The sequence below is a fragment of the Tiliqua scincoides genome, chromosome 6, assembly GCF_035046505.1.
Source record: "Tiliqua scincoides isolate rTilSci1 chromosome 6, rTilSci1.hap2, whole genome shotgun sequence".
In the NCBI taxonomy this organism is placed as follows: Eukaryota; Metazoa; Chordata; class Lepidosauria; order Squamata; family Scincidae; genus Tiliqua; species Tiliqua scincoides.
Window position 1 is genome coordinate 30533882 of NC_089826.1, and position 22011 is coordinate 30555892.

At 44.4% G+C, this 22011-nt stretch overlaps 1 protein-coding gene across 4 annotated transcripts in view; it reads right to left on the reverse strand.

Annotated features, from left to right (window-relative positions):
• The window catches only part of TRPC3 (transient receptor potential cation channel subfamily C member 3), a 72694-nt gene that overhangs the window by 47362 nt on the left and 3321 nt on the right, over positions 1–22011 (reverse strand). For 3 of the 4 annotated variants that reach the window (XM_066631886.1, XM_066631885.1, XM_066631884.1), the window contains exon 1: positions 12384–13115. In XM_066631886.1, coding sequence (XP_066487983.1) covers positions 12384–13115 — 732 coding nt within the window. Of the gene's footprint in view, positions 1–12383; positions 13156–22011 lie in introns of those variants that run through there. The other variant, XM_066631883.1, reaches the window with a different exon arrangement.

Below are 22011 nucleotides of genomic sequence, written 5' to 3' on the forward strand. Positions count from 1 at the left end.
TTGCATAGGAGCCAAAGGCTGACAAGATCCTGGCTCTCCCACACATGAGTGAAGTAAATAGTGCTGGGGAGGAGGTAGTGGTTATGGTGCATGTCGGAACCAACGACGTGGGCAAGTGTAGCCGGGAGGTCCTGGAGGCCAAATTTAGGCTATTAGGTAGGAAGCTGAAAGCCAGGGCCTCAAAGGTAGTGTTCTCTGAAGTGCTACCTGTTCCACGCGCAGGGCCAGCTAGGCAGGCGGAGATCAGGGGTTTCAATGCGTGGATGAGACGGTGGTGTAGGGAGGAGGGGTTTAGATTTGTTAGGTACTAGGGGACGTTTAGGGACAAGCGGGGCCTGTACAAGAGGGACGGGCTCCACTTGAACCAGAATGAAACCAGACTGCTGGTGCATAACATTAAAAAGGTGGCAGAGCAGCTTTTTTAAACTGATCCCTGGGGGAAGGCCAACAGGAGCTGAGGGGCATCTGGTTCGGGACTCCTCATCCCTATGGGACGAGGATGGGGAGGTTAGAGAACAACAAGACAAAGGCAGAGTAGGAGAAGAAACTGGGAATGGTAGCGTGATGGGATGTGATAGACGGTTTGGCACAGTGAGAGGATGCGGAGACAAAGGAGCTAATAAGCAGCCCATCCTGGGGCATTCCATGTACAAATGCTTTTATGCGAATGCCCGAAGTCTCCGAGCAAAGATGGGAGAACTGGAATGTCTGGTGACAAGGGAAAACATTGACACAGTAGGCATAACGGAAACCTAGTGGAATGCGGAGAATCAGTGGGATACCGCAATCCCAGGCTATAAACTCTACAGGAGGGACAGGCAAGGGCGTGTTGGAGGTGGGTGGCCGTTTATGTTAAGGAGGGGATAGAATCCAGCGAAGTAGAGATTGAAGGCGGGTCCGACTCCACCATAGAATCTCTGTGCATTAAATTATCAGGCCTCAGGACCAATGTAATACTGGGGGCGTACTATCGTCCTCCAGACCAGAAACCAGAAGGGGAACTTGAAATGAGGAAACAGATCAGGGAGGTGAGAAGGAGGGACAGGGTTGTAATCATGGGGGACTTCAATTACCCTCATATAGACTGGGTCAATTTGTGTTCTGGTCACGAAAAGGAGACCAGATTCCTTGAAATGTTAAATGACTGTGCCTTAGAGCAGCTAGTCATGGAGCCCACCAGAGGACAGGTGACTCTGGATTTAATATTGTGCGGTACTCAGGACCTGGTTAGAGATGTCAATGTTACGGGGAAGAATACCAGACAAATCTCTGACAAAAACCCTTGACTTCCAACGGGCGGACTTCCCTCAAATGAGGAGGCTGGTTAGGTTGAAAGGGAAGGTTAAAAAGAGTCCAATCTCTCCAGAGTGCATGGAAGCTGCTTAAAACAACAGTAATAGAGGCCCAACGGAAGTGTATACCGCAAAGGAAGAAGGGCTCAACTAAGTCCAGGAGGGTGCCTGCATGGCTAACCAGCCAAGTTAGAGGCCGTAAAGGGCGAGGAAGCTTCCTTCCGTAAATAGAAGTCTTGCCCTAATGAGGAGAATAAAAAAGAACATAAACTGTGGCAAAAGAAATGTAAGAAGGTGATACGGGAGGCCAAGAGAGACTATGAGGAACATATGGCCAGCAGCATTAAGGGGAATAATAAAAGCTTCTTCAAATATTTTAGAAGCAGGAAACCCACCAGAGAAGCGGTTGGCCCTCTGGATGGTGAGGGAGGGAAAGGGGAGATAAAAGGAGACTTAGAGATGGCAGAGAAATTAAATGAGTTCTTTGCATCTGTCTTCACGGCAGAAGACCTCGGGCAGATACCGCTGCCCGAACGGCCCCTCCTGACCAAGGAATTAAGTCAGATAAAGGTTAAAAGAGAAGATGTTTCAGACCTCATTGATAAATTAAAGATCAATAAGTCACCGGGCCCTGATGGCATCCACCCAAGAGTTATTAAGGAATTGAAGAATGAAGTTGCTGATCTCTTAACTAAAATATGCAACTTGTCCCTCAAAACGGCCACGGTGCCAGAAGATTGGAGGATAGCAAATGTTACACTGATCTTTAAAAAGGAAAAGAGGGGAGACCCGGGAAACTATAGACTGGTCAATCTAACATCTATACTGGGTAAGATGGTGGAATGCCTCATCAAAGATAGAATCTCAATACACACAGACGAACAAGCCTTGCTGAGGGAGAATCAGCATGGCTTCTGTAAGGGTAAGTCTTGCCTCACAAACCTTACAGAATTCTTTGAAAAGGTCAACAGGCATGTGGATGCAGGAGAACCCGTAGACATTATATATCTGGACTTTCAGAAGGCGTTCAACACGGTCCCTTACCAAAGGCTACTAAAAAAACTCCACAGTCAGGGAATTAGAGGGCAGGTCCTCTCATGGATTGAGAACTGGTTAAAAACCAGGAAACAGAGAGTGGGTGTCAATGGGCAATTTTCACAATGGAGAGAGGTGAAAAGCGGTGTGCCCCAAGGATCTTTCCTGGGACCAGTGCTTTTCAACCTATTCATAAATGACCTGGAGACAGGGTTGAGCAGTGAGATGGCTAAGTTTGCAGACAACACCAAACTTTTCTGAGTGGTGAAGACCAGAAGTGATTGTGAGGAGCTCCAGATGGATCTCTCCAGACTGGCAGAATGGGCAGCAAAATGGCAGATGCACTTCAATGTCAGTAAGTGTAAAGTCATGCACATTGGGGCAAAAAATCAAAACTTCACATATAGGCTGATGGGTTCTGAGCTGTCTGTGACAGATCAGGAGAGAGATCTTGGGGCGGTGGTGGACAGCTCAATGAAAGTGTCGACCCAGTGTGCGGCAGCAGTAAAGAAGGCCAATTCTATGCTTGGGATCATTAGAAAAGGTATTGAGAACAAAACGACTAATATTATAATGCCATTGTACAAATCTATGGTAAGGCCACACCTGGAGTATTGTGTCCAGTTCTGGTCACCACATCTCAAAAAAGACATAGTGGAAATGGAAAAGGTGTAAAAGAGAGCGACTAAGATGATTACTGGGCTGGGGCACCTTCCTTATGAGAAAAGGCTACGGCGTTTGGGCCTCTTCAGCCTAGAAAAGAGGCGCCTGAGGGGGGACATGATTGAGACATACAAAATTATGCAGGGGATGGACAGAGTGGATAGAGAGATGGTCTTTACATAACACCAGAACCAAGGGACATCCACTAAAATTGAGTGTTGGGAGAGTCAGAACAGACAAAAGAAAATATTTCTTTACTCAGCGTGTGGTTGGTCTGTGAAACTCTTTGCCACAGGATGTGGTGATGGCATCTGGCCTGGACGCCTTTAAAAGGGGATTGGACAAGTTTCTGGAGGAAAAATCCATTATGGGTTACATGCCATGATGTGTATGTACAACCTCCTGATTTTAGAAATGGGCTATGTCAGAATGCCAGATGCAAGGGAGGGCACCAGGATGAAGTTTCTTGTTATCTGGTGTGCTCCCTGGGGCATTTGGTGGGCCGCTGTGAGATACAGGAAGCTGGACTAGATGGGCCTATGGCCTGATCCAGTGGGGCTGTTCTGATGTTAAAGTTGCACTAGCAATCCACAGTACTAATGAGAAACACAGGAGTTTTGAAAGAGTTCTCAAAGCAAGAGATCTGTGCAGCTCTGCCTGCTTGTGTAGCACAGCATGTTGTTTGACACACAGTAGAACAAAACATTCTTTGCATCACAGCTGCAAGAAGTAAATAAACCCAAAATTATAGCAACTGTGACAGTCCCTAAACAGAACCTCTGAAAGTTCTGTTGTAAGCATAGCAGTTCTGTAGAGTTGTCAGCAAGCCAAATATTTTTTTCTTATCTTTTTCGTAGTGGTCAGCCTGCATCCATAGCAGGGCATCCTGACCCCAGACCTGACAGTTTCTTTTCCTAGAAAGCTGTTTGAAAGCAATTCTCCCTCTTCTGAAACCTTTGTGACCAAGTTAGATCTGCTGTACCTCTAATATAGAACTGGCCCCTAGTAAACACAAACAGTAAATGGGGACACATGCTTCCAACACACACAAATGAAATAGTGTGTACTTGTTTTCATCTTAACAATGGGGGGGGGGAGAGACTATGAGGAAAGAATTTCGTGTTCCAGCAGCTGCAGAGACATCTATTTTTTATTCCTCTAGCAAAGGCTTCAACTTCAGCTGGTAGATTTATTATTGCTTTAAAAATGATAGTACTTATAAAAACTCTTCTTGACTAGTTCTAAAAAGGGCTTCTCAAGCATCAAGTTTGGCAGAAGCCAATGAAAAATTCACAATTCATTGGTACTGCCTTTTATTGACCAATTCTATGTTCCCTCTCCCCAAGCCGGTATAAGCTCACTAAAATGGCTGGTGCTGCATCCTGTGCGTGGAGGGTAGTAGTCCAGGAGGTTTCCCCTGGGTAAGGGAACATTTGTTTCCTTACTCAGGGGTAAGCCTCAGAGGTGTGGAGCGTTCTACTCAAACCTGTACTCACAAAATTGCTCGTGCAGGTCTGCAAGGGCCCAGGCTGTAGGACTGGGCAAGGAAGATAAGATTTGGCAGCCACTCACAAAGAGAGTCTGGTCCAACAAGAAGCTGACAGAACATACCAAGATCCAGGTCTACAGAGCTTGTGTCCTGAGTACACTTCTCCTGTTCTGCAGCTAGTCATGGACTCTCCGCTCACAACAGGAGAGGAAACTGAACGCTTTCCACATGCATTGCCTCCGACGCATTCTCGGCATCACCTGGCAGGACAAAGTTCCAAACAACACAGTCCTGGAACAAGCTGGAATCCCTAGCATGTATGCACTGCTGAAACAGAGACGCCTGCGTTGGCTCAGTCATGTCGTGAGAATGGATGATGGCCGGATCCTAAAGGATCTCCTCTGTGGAGAACTTGTGCAAGGAAAGCGCCCTACAGGTAGACCACAGCTGCGATACAAGGACATCTGCAAGAGGGATCTGAAGGACTTAGGAATGGACCTCAACAAGTGGGAAACCCTGGCCTCTGAGCGGTCCGCTTGGAGGCAGGCTGTGCAGCATGGCCTTTCCCAGTTTGAAGAGACACTTGGCCAACAGTCTGAGGCTAAGAGGCAAAGAAGGAAGGCCCATAGCCAGGGAGACAGACCAGGGACAGACTGCACTTGCTCTCGGTGTGGAAGGGATTGTCACTCCCGGATTGGCCTTTTCAGCCACACTAGACGCTGTTCCAGAACCACCATTCAGAGCGCAATACCATAGTCTTTCAAGACTGAAGGTTGCCAATACAATACAAAAGTTGCCACCAAACCTGCCTCCTTCCTGGACTCAATCCATCCTCCCCCCTGTCACTGCCCTGTTCCACCTTTGTTCTGCCCTCATTCCACTCTCCTCTGCCCCATCCTGCCTCCACTGTTCACATCTTCATCAGTGGTCCTTTCCCTGGCCATCACTCTGTGTGGGGCTGCTTATGCCACACCACTGATGAGCCAGTAGTGAGCAGCTCCACAAACTACTGGCAGGCTGTTTGCAACAGCTGCAAAGCGCTCCACACTGTCAGAACACTATAGTAGTTCCAATGGAAGGAGGTGGGACTAACATTGGATTGTTAATCACTCTGTTTCCTCAGTGTTACTTTTTCTGCTAATCATGCTAAAGCTGTCTTTAAAAAAAAAAAAAAAGACAATATTTCCTTGACAAGAGAATATAATGAGTAGCAGCTTCATAGCCAGAAATGACATCATCAAACAGGAAGTGACATCACTATGATGTCAGAGCTGGAAGTGATGTCGTCAAGCAAAAAGTTCTTGCCTAGGAACTCAAACTGTAAATGACAAGTGAAAGTATTCCAGCTCAGAAGCTTCTTCCAATTCTCCCTGCTCTCACTACTATTGCTATCAAGCAAAAAGAATAAAAATAAAACAACATCTGGAACAAAATATTTGTGTATTTACTACTATTTTTATTTCTGTCTTTATTTACAAAATCTCTAGCTACTTAAAGTGCTTTGTGAACTTTTTGTTGAAAAGCAGTATATAAATACTGTTAATAATGTTAATAATAATAAAACTTCTTGTATTACACTTGAAACTGACACTGATGTGGATGTTGATACTGTGCTCAGTACTGGTCAGAAGCAAGTGCACCCTACACATGCACCTCAATACAAGAAGTAGCTTGAGCTTTTGTAAATAAAGGAAATAAGAACAGTAGTATCCCCCTCAGAAGGAAGATAAGGAGAGACACCTCCCCCTCTCAGCTGCTCACCTAAGCATGCCTACTTAGAATTAGCTCCCATTATTGGCAATGGGGCTTACTCCCAGGTAAGCAATGGGGCTTACTCCCCACGTGCCAGGCTTGCCCCTCCCCCCCAGCTGCTCTCTTGGCAGCCAGGCAATCAGGGATCCCGCCTCACCCCAGCAAAGATGTAAAAAGAGGATGTGCTAGCAGGGTAGGAAAGGACCAGCTCCCAGAGAGGGAGAGATGATGCAGAGGAGGAGACTCCTGCAAAGAGCCCTAGAAGAAATGCTGGGAGAGAGGGGAGAGCGCAGTACCACAAGGGGTGCAAACAGCAATGGGGTGGTGGCGGTGGCGATGCTGCTTTCAAGAGGGGAGACCACACGGGTCTGCCCCAGTCCAGCTGGGGGGGGGGGAGAAAGCTGCTCTATCTTGCAACCCCGAGGCAGCCCATCCCGTCCAGGCAGCTGAGCTGACAGAGGTTGGTGGGGAGAAGCCTGGCTGGCTCTTCCAAGTCTCTCCCTGTCCTTCTTTGCCCACGTTCTGCAATCCCCCCCCCCCGGGAAGCCTCCGAGTGCAGAGGAAGGTCCAGCTGGAAGGCAGCAGCACGCTGCTTTCTTTGTGCATGTGCAAGCCACTCTTAGTTACTTCGCAATGCCGGGAAGTTTAAAATGGCAACGCCCAGGTCTTTTGCCATCTTCCAAGATGGCAGCCGCCAGCTTCTTGCAACTCACCAGAAATTGCATTGCAACCCACCAAGTGGGTCCCAACCCACAGTTTGAGAATCACTGCTCTAATGGAGTGGAATTATTCCATTATTCTAGGGGCTGAATACAGTATAGAGTTTACTCCAGCCATTTTCAACCACTGTGCCATGACACACTGGTGTGCCGCAGATGGTTCTCAGATGTGCCGGGAGAGTTTGGGGTAGGATCATTTGTTAGAAGGGCCACTGGGGGATTTAAGCCCCTGCTGCCAATGGGTGTGCCTTGGCCAATTGTCAAAAAATTGTTGGTGTCCCTTGATAATTTTAGCGCCTTGTCAGTGTGCCATAAAATGAAAAAGGTTGAAAATTGCTGGTTTATTCTATACCAATGCATTCTGGGATGACAATGGAGGAGCAAGAAACCCATAAGTGGGTATTTAAAGCTATCTTTAACCCCGAGAAGCTTGCAACCAGCACAGTTTAACAGCACAACGGCAAGAAACTGGATTTTGGTGCTTTTTTTCCATGTTAAAAGGCATTTAAAGGTGGACCTCAGTAACAGTGGTATCCCTTGATGCCAAATCAGTGGATAATGAGGCACAACCTGTACTTCAGTTCAAAGCTTTGGTATTCCAAAAACTCTGAAGCAAATATCCACTTGGGAAGAAAATAGCCATTGGGGGTGGGGGGTAGTTCTTGGTAGATAGAGGGCAGAGGAGAAAATGATTAAAAAACTCCTCACACAGATTGGATAGAAGGCCCCATAGCTATTGGCCAATCCTATCATGGATTGGGTTGGTCCATAGAGGGCTTTACAGCAGGAGTTGTACACCATTCAGTCTACCTAATGGAAGTCCACCACTGGACCTACAAAGATAGGTGCAACAGCAGTGGGGAGAGAGTAGAACGGGAGACTGGAGGAGTGGAATGAGGGCAGGGAAGGAGGCAAACCAGGGGAGGTAAGATGATAGAAATACTTGGTATTCTGACAAAAGGAGCCACACAGACTCTCAGGGAGTTACTGTTTGCTCAAGGATGGAAAATGTGACTACCTGCATGGGATAGTCTGCATCCCCTGGTATTAGACCTACTTTATATGCTATGAATGTTTATATGGAGCAGACTGGTTGTTCTTTCTTCTCAGGTGATGCTGCAGTAGTGTCAATGTGTTGCATTTTCTTTTTTGGTTCATTGCACTGATGGACTGATTGTATTACCCAAAGGCATCTTCACTGCTTCACCACTAACGAGGGTTGCCGACTGCCAACGCTTTTAACTCAAGTGACTTTAATAGCTGGGAGGCATGACAGGGAAATCCTTCTGCTACAGCTTTTTGCATCCCAATGCCACAAGGCAGAAAGAAGCTATACCTACCAAGTGTCTTCCTCACTTACAACTAGGCACGGATATAGCTAGCTCTTTCAAAGGTCATTTAATCCAATTCTAGCCTTCCACACCATTCTTAGATCTTGAGGGGCACTCTGACATAATCCAAGAAGTAATGAGAGACAGCTCTCTCAGCTTCCATAGTATTCAGCCATCATACTAAGGGACCAGTCCTATCCAATGTTCTAGCTCGGATGCAGCTGGATGCACAACGGGACATGTGCAGCATTCCACAGTATGTGTGTGTGTGGGGGGGGGGAATCACAGAGGCTTCCTCAAGATAAGGAAATGTTTGTTCCCTTACCTCAGGGCTGCATTGCAGCTGCATCAGCACTGGAAAGTTAGAAAGGATTAGGCCCAAGTCATTAAATCCCATTCTCGCCTTTAAGTGCTTAATCAGCAATAGAGCTTCTAAATGCTTTTTTCTGATTAATGTAAAATGTATGCATTACAGAAATTATTCCTGTTTGTTAATCAAGATTTCTTTTAACATGCTCTGTATGTCTTGAAGATATACCAATGTCTTCAATAACATACCGAACCAACATAACTATGAATCTGAGAACTAAACAAGACATGGTGATGATCATGGGTCCATTAGGAAAAGCATACATGCGAATAGTGGCTTTGTGTGCACACGCGGGTGCTCGTGTGCTCACAGTTTCACCAGGAAAGTGATGCGAGGGAAAGGGTTAACTACCTCTCTCCTCATGCTATGATCCCAATCTGGATAGCAGTCTCTAGAACAACTGTTTGCAAACACTGAATGAGAGCAGAGAGGCATTCACACATCTCTATCACATTGGCCCTTATCAGTGTCTTATTTTATGGATTGGGATTTTTGGAATTTAGAATACTAAGGGCACAATCTTATCCTGCACTGGAAAAGGTAAGCCAAGAGGCTTGCGCTGTATCCAGCACAGGATAGGGGCCCAAAGTGGCTCAGCCAGAGGTAAGGGAAAACTTTTTTCCTTACCTCCGGGTAAGGCACCCTGGCCCCTATGAGTCTCCTTGGACTTGCGCCACCTCCTGAGGTGACGCAAGTCCAAGGAGAGCAGAATGGCTTCAAGTCGTTCTCAGCTCCCTGGGAATGGAGGTAGGGATTTAGCATAACAGCCGAGTTCCAGCCCTGCCTCCCGCTCCCCACCCGCCCGCCCCCCGGCCATCCACTGCCCACCTTCCCCCCACCCTGCAACACCTTCCTCCCGCCTCCTCCCCGCCTCCTCCCTGCCCACCCCAGAGCTTTGCATCGACCCAGCTGGACTGATGCAAGGCTTGGTGCCTCCATCAGCGTGAAGGCTTGTGTCAGCCTCTGCACGCCAGCCTTGCCGATTTCCAAGAAGGCGCAAACGTGCTTTACTGCCTCTGGATTGCGCCCTAAGTTACATTATTCCTTCATTATTTTCTAAACATTCAGGAGGACAAAGAAAGGAGTTTCTATGATGCACCACTACAACAAGATTACAAAGCCTAATCCTATAACCTTCATCAAACATTTTTTCAGTGAATTTTCTGAGCGCAAGTTAAAGCCAACAGCTTAATACTCCTCCGAAGTGGAGTCACTATTTGCTTTGGTCTATAGTTATTCTAGACTATTCTTACCATACATTTTTATTCTATTAATAATAGAATTATTATTCTATTAAGTAACAGCCCAATCCTAACAAGGGCTATGCATCCCTTTATGACAGCAGAATTCTGTTTGCTGCAATCACGGGGTGCACCACCAGCAGCCATTTTGGGGCTGCTGCCACAAACAGCAATCGTTCCAGAGGCCCACTTCCACAATGGGCTAACTCCAGCAACGAAGGTAAGTTGGCAGCAGGAGCAGGGGAGGGGCTGGGCCGAATGGGGTTGGAAGGAATGGAGGGGTTTCTGGGTCAAAAGGGCTAGAGGTGGAAAGGAGTGGGAGTGGTGGATCCCAGTGGCACTGGGGTCTGCCAGGATCCTAATCCTGTTGCCTCTCTCCTTGGACCTACACATAAGCCAAATAGCTGGCTCAGATCTGAAAACTGCCTCAAGGTAAGGGAACAAATGTTCCCTTTCCAGGAGACTAGGCTGGCCCACCCCAGCTACAGAGAGAATTCAGTTAGGACTGGGCTGAAAACAGAGGCAGATCCACGGGGGATCCCATGGCAGATCCCCAAACTGTTGCACCAATGGGGAGGGGCGCCTGCTGGGATGGGGAGTAGCCCAAGCATGGCCAGTAGCTCAGATCTGCCCACCCTGAAGAAGCAGAATGGGAGCCCAAGTCTACCTGGCAGGTAGATCTGGGTTCCAAGTAAGGGAAGGAGCCCAGGTCTGCCAGCCCAGCAAACCTCTGCCACAGAGGCCAGTTCAGCTGGGAGCCGAGGTCTACCCCACTGGAAGAGGTGGCTCCAGAGGGTACTCTGAATGGAAATGGGAGCCCAGGTTTAACCAACAGGTAGATCAGAGCTCCAAGTCTGGGTGGGAGCCCAGGTCTACTCACCTTGTTGACCTGGGCTCTGGAGTTAAGGTAGTGCTCATGGCCCTTCCTCCAAACACAAACACTGAATTCGCCTGACTGTAAATTGGTTTCATCTTTCTGAAAGGATTGTTTGTCTGGTGGATACCAGAGTCTGGCCTTGACAGAGGTTCATCCAAGTGTCCTGCATTATAGCTGCATTTATTTTGGGATTCTCAGCATTGTACAGTAGTCTTCCTTTCAACCATATCATTCCAATTCTATTAATAGAATTACCACACAGAATGACTAGCATGGAAGACAGGTGATTTCCAGTTCTACATACACAGCACAATACAGTGTAACAAGGGATCACTATCTATAAAACATGGAAGATTCACAAAGCTTTTAACATAATACACATAAAACTACTGTGTTGCTGGGCAAATCTCAACAACAAAACTGTTTCATATGACTGTATACCATATGCACAAAAGAATCAATTAAAGAAAAAACTTAAATACCACACTATTTTAAATCAAATATAATGCCATGCATACAAATACCAACTGGTAATAATGTTAGGTTTAAACTGTTCACCATAATGAGACTCTCCATTTGAAGAACCACTGAAGGAGCTGAATTGCATTACAGTTGGGCTTTGGTCAATTTTGAGCTGCACATTATGTAGCACTCCAGTGATCCCTTGTTGCTAGGAAATATACATAATGTACACCACCACCACCCCACGGCTCACACTCAAATACACACATTTATCTCTCTTTGCTCTATCAGCTCAGGACAAGCTACAAAGATTTATGTATCTTTTGCCTCCTCACAGTGATTCAGAGAAAAGTTAACGAAGAAGCAGAATCCAACAGTGACCCAGAAGAACCCTGTTCAAATGTTTGCTGGAGAAGCATGCCATTTGTATAGCTGTTTTTGTTTACAACCTGTATCCTCTGACCCAATTTCTTTTACAGAGGAAGTTTTGACATCAGATAGGGCTCTTCTTTAGAACTGTACAAGGTACTATAAAGAACCTGGATAGAGTATGCAGGACCAAGTGCTATTTATCAGAGTCTCATTAATGAATAATCAGAGGAAAAGGAAGAATAATCAGCATTCTGTGACACTGTAATGGGTATAAATGAAAAACAGAATGAAAAGTGGGACATCTGCTCAGATTTTAACGGCTGGCCACAGCACAGAAGCACATTTCCAGGAGATAAATGAGTATCGAGTTGATCTAATAAGGAAATGACAAATGCACGTAGCTTTCATAACTTGTAAACAACAGTATTCAAAAGGTGTGAAGAGAAACAAGAATATTCATTTAGGAACTAGAACTTAAAAAAAATTTATGATTTTGCCAGTTGCTCAGATTGCATTATTTCAATTGAATGCACTTCAATAAAAACAGCAATTTTCTTTTACAGTGAACAAAACTTTTCATCTATTCCAAGGGGAGTAATGTATTTCTCTTATTACACTGAGGGCATATTAAGCACCAGAGAATTTTCATTTAAGCAAAGCTACATTTCTGAAAGGTAGAGGTATCACAGGAAAAACCCCAAGAGGGAACAAATAAAATACAAGTAAATAAAATCAAGTACAAAGCAATAGATAGAGAAGGGACAGAAAGAGAAGCCTTACCTTGAATTCTTTTTCAATGTTGGCAAGCTTGGCAAGCTCATTACTGAGCTCTAGAGCAGTGAGAACTGGATCTTCACTAGACAGGGACAAGTAGGCAGGACTGGCCAGTCCCTTATAGGCATTTATCCTTGATCTGGAGTGACTGAAAGAATCATGCTTTTGTTTCTCAGTGCAGTCATTGCATTTGCAGAAATAATCATGAGGTCTCTCTATCCTTGCTCCTTTCAGTAATAACATGTGCACCACCTCATACTTCTGACAATGGGCTGCTAATATGATGGGGGTGATATCTGGGGAGAAGCGGGTGCCGTCTTCATCATAAGAATAAAAGTCATCGTCCTGGAGCTCCTGCTCACAGGGGCTCAGAGTCAGTCGCTTACTAGCTGCAAACCCAGGATGATTCAAAATTGCTTCCACGATCCGGACATACCCTTTGCTGATTGCAAGCAGCAAGGCGTCCCCAATCCGTGCCAGATTTTCCTTCTTTAGCAGAAGTTCTGTTACTTCCAAATGTTCATTCCCCACAGCCAATTGCAAGGCATTTTGGCCCATATAGTCAACGCAGTTGACATTCAATGTTTTTGACTCTTCCAACATCTTGCGCACCACCGGGATGTTCCCATATTCTGCTGCATCTAAGAAGCGCTCTTCCTCCGCAGTGAGACTTGTGCCCCTCTCATTGAACATAAAGGCTGGACCTCTAATTGCTTGCCGCCTACCCTTTTCTCTCATCACAGTCATGCGCCGCAAAGAAGGGCTTCCATCAATGGACCTATGAAAAGAAGCAATTATTGTGGGATGTTTTATTGGAAGAATATTGTGGGACATTTAATAGGAATTTCCTTGATGGAAACTCAAAGTTTCCAAGATTGTTCATTTAAAATTCATTCATTCATTTATAGACTGTTTTTTTTTGTGATGTTTATTCATTTATAAACTGTTTTTTGAAAATGTGTAAAATATACAATGTGGCCCTTGTACTGAAAAGCTGGACTACCAATCACATCACCTAGACTCAAAGGAGTCACAGCTCAGTGGTGAGTTCATGCCTAGGACCTGATGCACCTAACACCTCCAGTTGCATGGGGCAAGGTTGGAGAAACCTCCTGCTGAGTCACCCAGGAGCTACTGACAACTAGAGTAGGTGCTACTAGACTAGCAAGATACTCAATACAAGGCCTAATGCCTTGTGCAAAAAGCAGTACTAGGCCTTTTCCATCCATAATACCCAAAAGATCCAGGCCCTCGCTTTGCAAATTCCCTCCCTTCCTGTGATTCACGGACAATTAAACTATAAGCCAAATATGTTCCATCCCAATGGTTCCTAGTATCTACTGCTCCCCTTGTATCTAGACACCATCACCACATGGGTTTTAAACCATATGTTCATCTCCGTGGAGGTGCCACTGAAGTAGCATAGGTCCATTGGGTGTGTTCTATTGTAAGCACATAAAAAGAATGCATGGAGTGGGAAGTAGGGTTCTCAGTTACATGGAGAAAAGAAGGCTAGTTCAGGTCTAACAGGGAATGCATGGATGTCAGGTGCGTATGGCCTCCCTGCTGTCCGTGACTTCATGTATCACCTAAGAAGACAAACAAATAATGAATAGGATAGGCAAAGTCACCATTCTGCTTGCAGGCTCCGTACAAAACAAGCAGTTTGAGAAATACCAGGAAAGAACATGCGCCTTCTTCAGTAACCTTCCATGCATCGTTGAGAAAGACTCACACACACTTAGAAACCAGTCCCACTGTCATATTAAAAGTCTATTTCAATTCATTCTCAAAATTATAAACTTAAACACACATTTTAACATAGTGAAATTGCATTTATTACTTTTCCAGTACAATATTACAACACACTATGACTCAGCGAATTGTAGGGATAAAAATATTTTTATTAAAATGAGATTCTGATAGTTGTGCACCTGACATATTATTACCAGTCCAACCCAATGTTTCCCCTGCCAATGCAGCTGCACCAACATGGGTTGTGCTGCATCCAGCTCCATTCGCTTTTGAAAGGCCATTTGCGATGGTCAAACAGCGCACATTGCCACCAGAATGCTAGTTATGTGGTGGGGGGGAGTAGGATTGGGCTGTAAACTCCAATCTCAATAACTATTGCTCACCCAAATGGACCAAATTTTAACACACTTTCAATATGTCATTTTTTATACCCCATTACAGCAAACCCGTCAAAGTTTCATGGGTTTTCCTACCAGAGACCTCCATGGCCAAATGTGATGGGGAAGGAGGAAGAGGATGAACTGTGTATTCAAGGCCATGCAATAAACTCACAAGCCACCGGCTTCTCTCCCTTCTTCCCTTTGCGAAGTAAGATTCTTATCCCCCATTCCACTTAGCATATAGAAGAAAGGAGGGTGAGTTTCAGTAGATGAAATTTGGTGTCTATAGGAGCAGATAAAGCAAATCCTTCCAAAGATACAATCTTTAGCCTGTAATAAGTAAACCGCCCACTAAATATCTTGTGCCAGAGTCATCAATCTGATAAGCCTGAGATGTCTTCAAAAATATATTACTATGGAAGCAGCTAGCACTTTAATTACTAAACTTTAAGTTGACATTTCTAAAACATGGCTGGAATTTTTTATGGTACTAGTTCACCGGAATATATGTCTGAAGAGGATGCATGCTGTAATCAACACATACTATAATTCCAACTCAACTGAATCAAGTATTGAAAGCTGAGGCTTTAATGTTAAATAAAAAGTTTGTGGGCATGAGGCCTGCAGGATTGGACACCAAGACTGCAGTCTAAAAGCTACTATTTCAGAACAAATGCAACCTAAGCACAGAAATGGAAAACATCACAATGAAAAAGTATACCGCACATTTTCAAAAACTAAATGAAAGACACAGTTCAGGGCACCAACAAACCTCAGGACTTTTCTAACAGCCCAATCTTATCGAGGGTTTACGGCAGCAGATCTCCTGATCTGCCATTATAAGCCCTGTTAAAACAGCTTGAAAGGTGCACCACTGTTGTGCACTCCAAAGCCGCTGCAGCAAATGGGCAGAGGCTCCATGCCAGCTAACAGCCCACTCAGCCCACACTGATGCAGAGGTAGTGAGGACGTGATGTGGGCGATCTTGGGGGGATAAGTGCAGGCAGTAGGTTTAAGGCAAGGGGTAGTTTGGAGGTGGATCTCAGCAGCAGCACTGCATGCCAGGATCCGATGCCACATTCCTGGTCTGTACCCCACGACCTAACTCTCCTTGAACCTATGCAAGCAAAAGAGTTGGGATAGGTCCAAGGAGACCCACTGACAGCCAGGCAGCCTATGGAAAGATAAGTGAATTTTTTTTAACTTACCTTTTGCAGACTACCTGGTCATTCCCCCCCACCAGATGCAGTTTGAGCTCCAGCAGCACGACAGCATTGCATAGGATGGTGGAGTATAGGATTGGGACAAAAATATCTGCACTCCCAGAAAGTGAAATTCAAAACTATCCCATGCAGCACAAAATGTTGGAAACCACATACCCCCCCACCGTAACCCTCTCCCTTCCATTTTAAACCACTGCTGTAATTCTCTTATATTTCATCCCATTTCTCTGACAGCTTGCCAGTTTGTACCCCTCACACAAGCAAACTTCCATACCAAATGTCACAGCAGCAGACAAATCTGTTTCGATTTCATAAGGAATAAACTCCTACTGTTTTCTTCTTGATGACATACGTCTCCTTTCCAAGTTGATCTAAAGATGGCCTTAAATGAAACTTGTTTTCACCAGGATATTATATGAGAGCATTAGATGCCTTTCAAATTCTGCAGTAAAGCATATTCTGCAAACATGGCTCTACAAAACAGGCAAGTTGGTATGCTTTATATATATATATATATATATATATAAAAAGATGAGTGCTTCTGTATTTCATTTGCTGCATTTTCTGCATTTTACTTGCTTATTTTTTAGCAATTATTTGTTATGGGGGGAAGGATTGTCGAAAAAAGGCAGGGTCAGGATACATGGGAAAATGTACACCACAAATTGTATAGGCAAACTCATACATGAGAATTCATGAACTCACATAAGAACAAGGATACAGTACAGAATGAAGACATTCACCCCGATTCTGCCTCTCAGCAATATGAACACATCCAAACAGCTGCTTCTGTTGCAAAATTTCCATTCATTTCAAAGGGACTTACACAAAATTGCACAAGTTACTTTTTTAAAGTTATTTTTTCAGCAAGGATTTTCATTTTTAATTAAATTAAACATTTCTCCTCAAAGGAAATCATTATAAGAAAGTATGTCATTGCACTTAGTTTAGAGCAGGGCTTAGGAGAAGATGGAAGAGAAAACAGAAATCAATCAGAAGGAGAGGTGCACCATTTCACAAATGAAAAAAGTAGTAGAAATCCACAAACAGGGGCACTGATTATTCTTTCCTCTGATGAAGAGCTGCTGATACTCAAAAACATATTTGAATAATTTTAGCCTCCTTTCAAACAAAATAAATACCTTTGCACTTTTACATTCAGGAAAATAGAAATGCAATCACTGGAGAACATTCTTCTAACTAATACAACAAAATTTCTGAGCTTTTCTGCTATTTAGCATTAAACCTTTAGTGTTTGAAATATACCTTTGCTTCGTTTCTTACTTATGAGTTCTGACCTCCAAATATGTGACTGCTTGAGAACTATCTTTTCTGAACATGCCTTTATTGTATATCAGCTGATAGCTTTCCATGATCTCAGTTCAACATAGGCAGCCCAATCCGAATCTATGCTGTTACAGACAGGCAGCAATGCCTTGCGCTGTATCCAGCACAGGTTAGGAGGCTGCAGGAGGTCACCTTGTCAGAGGTTCTCAACTTCTTGAGAGTAAAACTCCTGAGGTATGTCTTTGGGGGAGAGGGGGAGGCAGCAACGCAATCCCCAGGATCATGTCACTAATGGGGAAGAAGGGGTGCTGTTTCTTTTAACTCACAGGGGGCTACTGAAACATCTGGGAGGTGCGGGGAGCCCCACACGGCCCTCTGCAGGGCTCCTCGAGTCTTCGTATACTGAAAATAAGCTATCACAAACCACTTCCGATTTGGTTTGCTATCGCTTATTTCTAATATTCTAAGACTCGGGAAGCCCTGTGGAGGGCTACACGGGGTTTCCCGCACCTCCCAGACATTGCAGCAGCCCCTTGTAAGTAACCCCCCCCCCCCGGTAGCAATGCAATCCTGTGGATCACATTGCTGCCTTCCCCTGCCCCTTAAGGGGCCAGAGGCTTAGGCTCTCAGGCAGGAACATTGTAATGCCCCAGTTTGAGAACCTCAGATCTTGGGGTAAGGGGATATTTTTTCCCCTTACCACATGTTGATCCCCAGCCTGCCCTATGGGGCTATTTAGCTGGTGCAAATCTGAGCAGCCTGTGTAAGTCTAAGGCTGCCACTGATCCCACCCACTCCTGAGTCCGATCCACCTTCTGTTCCACCCTCCCCTAACTCGAAATGCCCCTCCTCACACCAGAAATACCCTTCCGCCACCCTCTCCCACCTCATGTCACAAATTTACTTTGAACAGCCAGCTCAGGCTTCCACACTGGGCAGCCGATTCCCAAGCTGGCATGTCTGCAACACTTGGAAGCTGGTGCAGGAGGCCTGCACCGGATCAAATGTTTGGATTTGGTCCTTATTCTGTGACCTGGGAGAGGGAGAAGGCATGCAAGTACCTGCTCTGTGCTACTATACTGCATGCCTCAATTATGCGATTTCCCACTCCCCTGGTTCTATGCTTCACTGGCTTAGAGGAGGCATTACATGAAGGTCTTTGAAAAGTGGAAGTGTCATTCTGTTAAATCTAGGTCACATGCACAAAGCCATGTTATTCTATTTTAGAATAATTAGCTTGGTTCAAAAATAAAAAAACATAATCCCTTGGTTTGTCTTTTCTCACTAACAAGGCTTTTAATTAAATTCTCTGCATGTCCCTGGTCATCTGCTAGTGACTGGTAGTCTCCTAAAGCAATAGAAAGTCAGGAGAAGAAAGAAGAGACCCTCACTCAAACTCCCCCCCTCCCATCTTTGTTTCTGTCTCATGACACAAAGCTGGCAATGCTAGAAAATTCATGAACACACACCAATATTTGCACAATTCCAGTAGCTATCATTGACGACCAGTGAAACATAGCGCTTACAGAACTGGACTGGAACCAGGAAAACGAGGGAGCCTCATGAGCAAGTAATGATGTTGATCTACTTGCTATCTCTCAGCTTAATCAATCTGTCAGGACTGTTGCAAGGATAAAAGAAAGAGAAGGAGCACATATCCAGGCCAGAGTTCTTTGAAAGAAGTACATAAATGTGAAAACTTAAGATCTGTGTAACTTTAGCACTAGAAGCCATGCCAGGACTCGCGCCAGCGTAAAGCCTCCCAGAACTGCAAGGTACAGGACTGAGCTGCAGAATTACTGTAGAACACTGAGTAGGTGTTTTCAGTGAACATGGTACAACGACATCAGGAAAATGTTTCCAGGGTGGCAGTAATTTGTTCACCTTGCCACGATCACTTTCATGCATTTACATCAAGAGCAGCACACAGCACAATCAGGAAGGCCTTAATCGCAACTTAATTAGTACAGGATTTAGTATTACCTTTTGCCACACAAAATTCATTAGCACATGCTGTACAATGCTGAGCACATGAGCTACGAATTTTAAAAACCCAATCCAAGAGGAAAGCATCTGCCTCGTAACATGTTATCATAATTTACAGATGTATAGATGAGTTAGGAACACAGCAAATTAATGCACACGTGCCCATAGCCCCATGGTCTCTGATGTCCTATTGCTTGAGCACATCCTGTTAGATTAATTGAGCACTAGAAACAGCCTAGACAACAGTCACATCTGCTGCTGTGGTACGCCACAGTGGGACAGACTGCAGAAAATACATTTCATTAAGCAAACTCCAATAGTCAAAGGTCTCCTACAGAAAACCATACTGTGGAGTAAATAGTACGCCAGCACCATTCGTTCCATAGGAACATTTCAGTAAGCTTTATGACAATTCTTGTAAGGTAGGTCCGTTTTACTGTCTTCATTTTACAAATGGTGGGCTAAAGCTGACAAAATAGTTACTTGCCCATGTCTGTCTCAAATATCATGATCTGAAACTTCTGGTTTACAGAGCATAATCTTACAGCACAATCTTAAGAACATCGACTTGGAAGCAAGTTCAACAGGGCTTACACCCAGGTTCACCTAGGACTGCAGCCTCAGTCACCACGTTGCACTAGCGCTCCAAATTAATGCTCAATTCTTAGGTTAGGTTTGCATTTTACAGTAATTTCTTGGTGCTCCATCATGGGAGAATGAGTTACAACTAACTAGTCTGTCTAAAAGCAACAGCAATATGCTGCAATAGCTGACACTGTCCCTGGAGTGTTGACTTTGCACCAATACCACCCTTCAGGCATGCAGATCCCAAGAGAACAACTGAAGTAGCTGATGTGTTTGGATCCTGTGGCTGGGAGCCCAGATACAGTGCAGATCCCACAAAGCTGAATTGGTATGAAGCCAATGTATAACTATTAGTATAGTCAACTGTCAAATACACAGCTGCAATGTACCAAAATGCCTTTGTAAACATGACCTGGATGTGCTACAGTGAATGAAACTCCTATAAGAAGTATAAGGGATCAGTCTCATTCTTAATTGAGCAACAAGTAGCTGCATGCCTTCTCACATTGAGAGAAGGGCCACACTCAATTGTGTAGGGTTAGTGTGGGTCTTATTGTCCAGGACATTTAAAGAGAATTACAAATAATGTGCATTTATTTAGGGATGCGGGTTGGAAAGAGACCAAATATGCAATTGGCTGTGAAACCATTATAGTTGTTTCAGTTTCTGAGGATTGCTGAAAGCTCAGTGATTCATGGTGATGAACTCTGTGTTCCACTTTTATGTGGCGGATGTGTACTGGGAAGGACTGCACCAGCAATGTTTTGCTATGACAGGTTTGGTTTCTGGCCCTTGTATTGGGGCACCATTGGTGTGGTGTTGCCATGACAGGCTTAGGATAGGACAGATGTCATGCCAGCATCCATGCACCACAAGCATGGTGCCTGAACAGGATTGAGCCATATCTTAAGAACCATTAATTTCAGTGGAACTTTGTAGTGAGAAACTTTCTTTAGATACAACCCAGTAACAGACATGTAATTGTGCTTGTGTTATTAGTTTCTCATAGATCCCACTGCACACTAACTACAAAATATCAGATAACAAAGGCTGCCTTTATTGATTTGGTCTTAGTTGTACTTGGGAAGATTCAAACAGGGTTTTCCTCCTCCAACATCCTTAAGACTCACAGTGATAATGTCTGAGAACCCCTGAACTAATTTCATATTCAGGATTTGTCACCAGCCTCAGTTTAATTAATTGCTTCTTTAGAAGCACACTAGCTTACAAACGATATTGAAGGAACTCAACTGTCAGAAAGTTTTTATTATAACATTAAGAACTAAAAGTGTATGAGAGCCAGGATGGTGTAATCATGATTCAGGAGTAGGACTCAGAAGATCCAGATTCAAATCCCAGCTCAGCCATGAGGTTTCCTGGGTGGCCTTGGGCCAGTCACTATATCTCAACCTCACCTACTTTATAGGGTTGTAGCAAGGACAAAAGAAGGAGAACAGGAACTTTGCACACAACCCTGATTTCCTTGAAGGAAGGACAGCATGAAAAAATGTGAAAAAATATGCTAAAACTGTAAAATACCTGGGATATACTTGAAAAAAACTGAGATGTGACCACAGGTTTTAGAATAATTTCAGATAGTTCATTTTCTTGTATTCTCACACACAGAGGAAAAACCTTCTCTCTAACATTCTATAGTTGACAGAAAGCCTGGGGAGAAATTATTGTTCCACAAATGAAACAAAAAAAGGAAAAAGAATGTATTGCCTGGCATATAAACATTCATATAATCACAATCTTTATCTCCCTTGGGTATGAGATGGCGTGGCACAGGAAGTGGTTGGAGTGGGTGTAAAGGAGTTGTTTGAGAGAATACGCAATTATGTGCAAGGAAACCGGCGTGAGCAAGAGTTGGAATGAAGGAGAGGGCTAACTGGGAGTGCAATGAGTAGCAAGCATTATGTTGCTCATATACTGCTATATTAGGAATTAAAAATAGATTCGCTTCTGCTTTTTCCAATGCTTTTTCCCTTTTGCCCACCCACATCTTATTTGATAGTTTTGCATGCATTCGGCTTACTGTGACCTGGAAATGCTATTATTTTCATGATCAACCAGATACGTCATGAGTACTTTGTCCCTGTGATGCTTCTGAAATAGTCTGCAGACTCTGAGCATTTCAACTTTCATCTTCAGGGGCAACAAAAAAAGTTACAAGACCATAAGTTACAATACCTTTCTACAGTCATTTTTAAAGAGAGCAGCCCATGTGCACAACCAGATAAATGCTGAACCAACAGCTGCTGTTATGATGTGCAAGTGGCATTTGCAGTGATGTACAACACTTTCACTTATGTTTAAAGAAGAAAAACTACTTCCTGTCTTGGTTACGCCAACATGACCAAGAGATGAGAGAAGTAGTGTTTTCGGCATGTCTGACATACATACAGAAGCAATGCT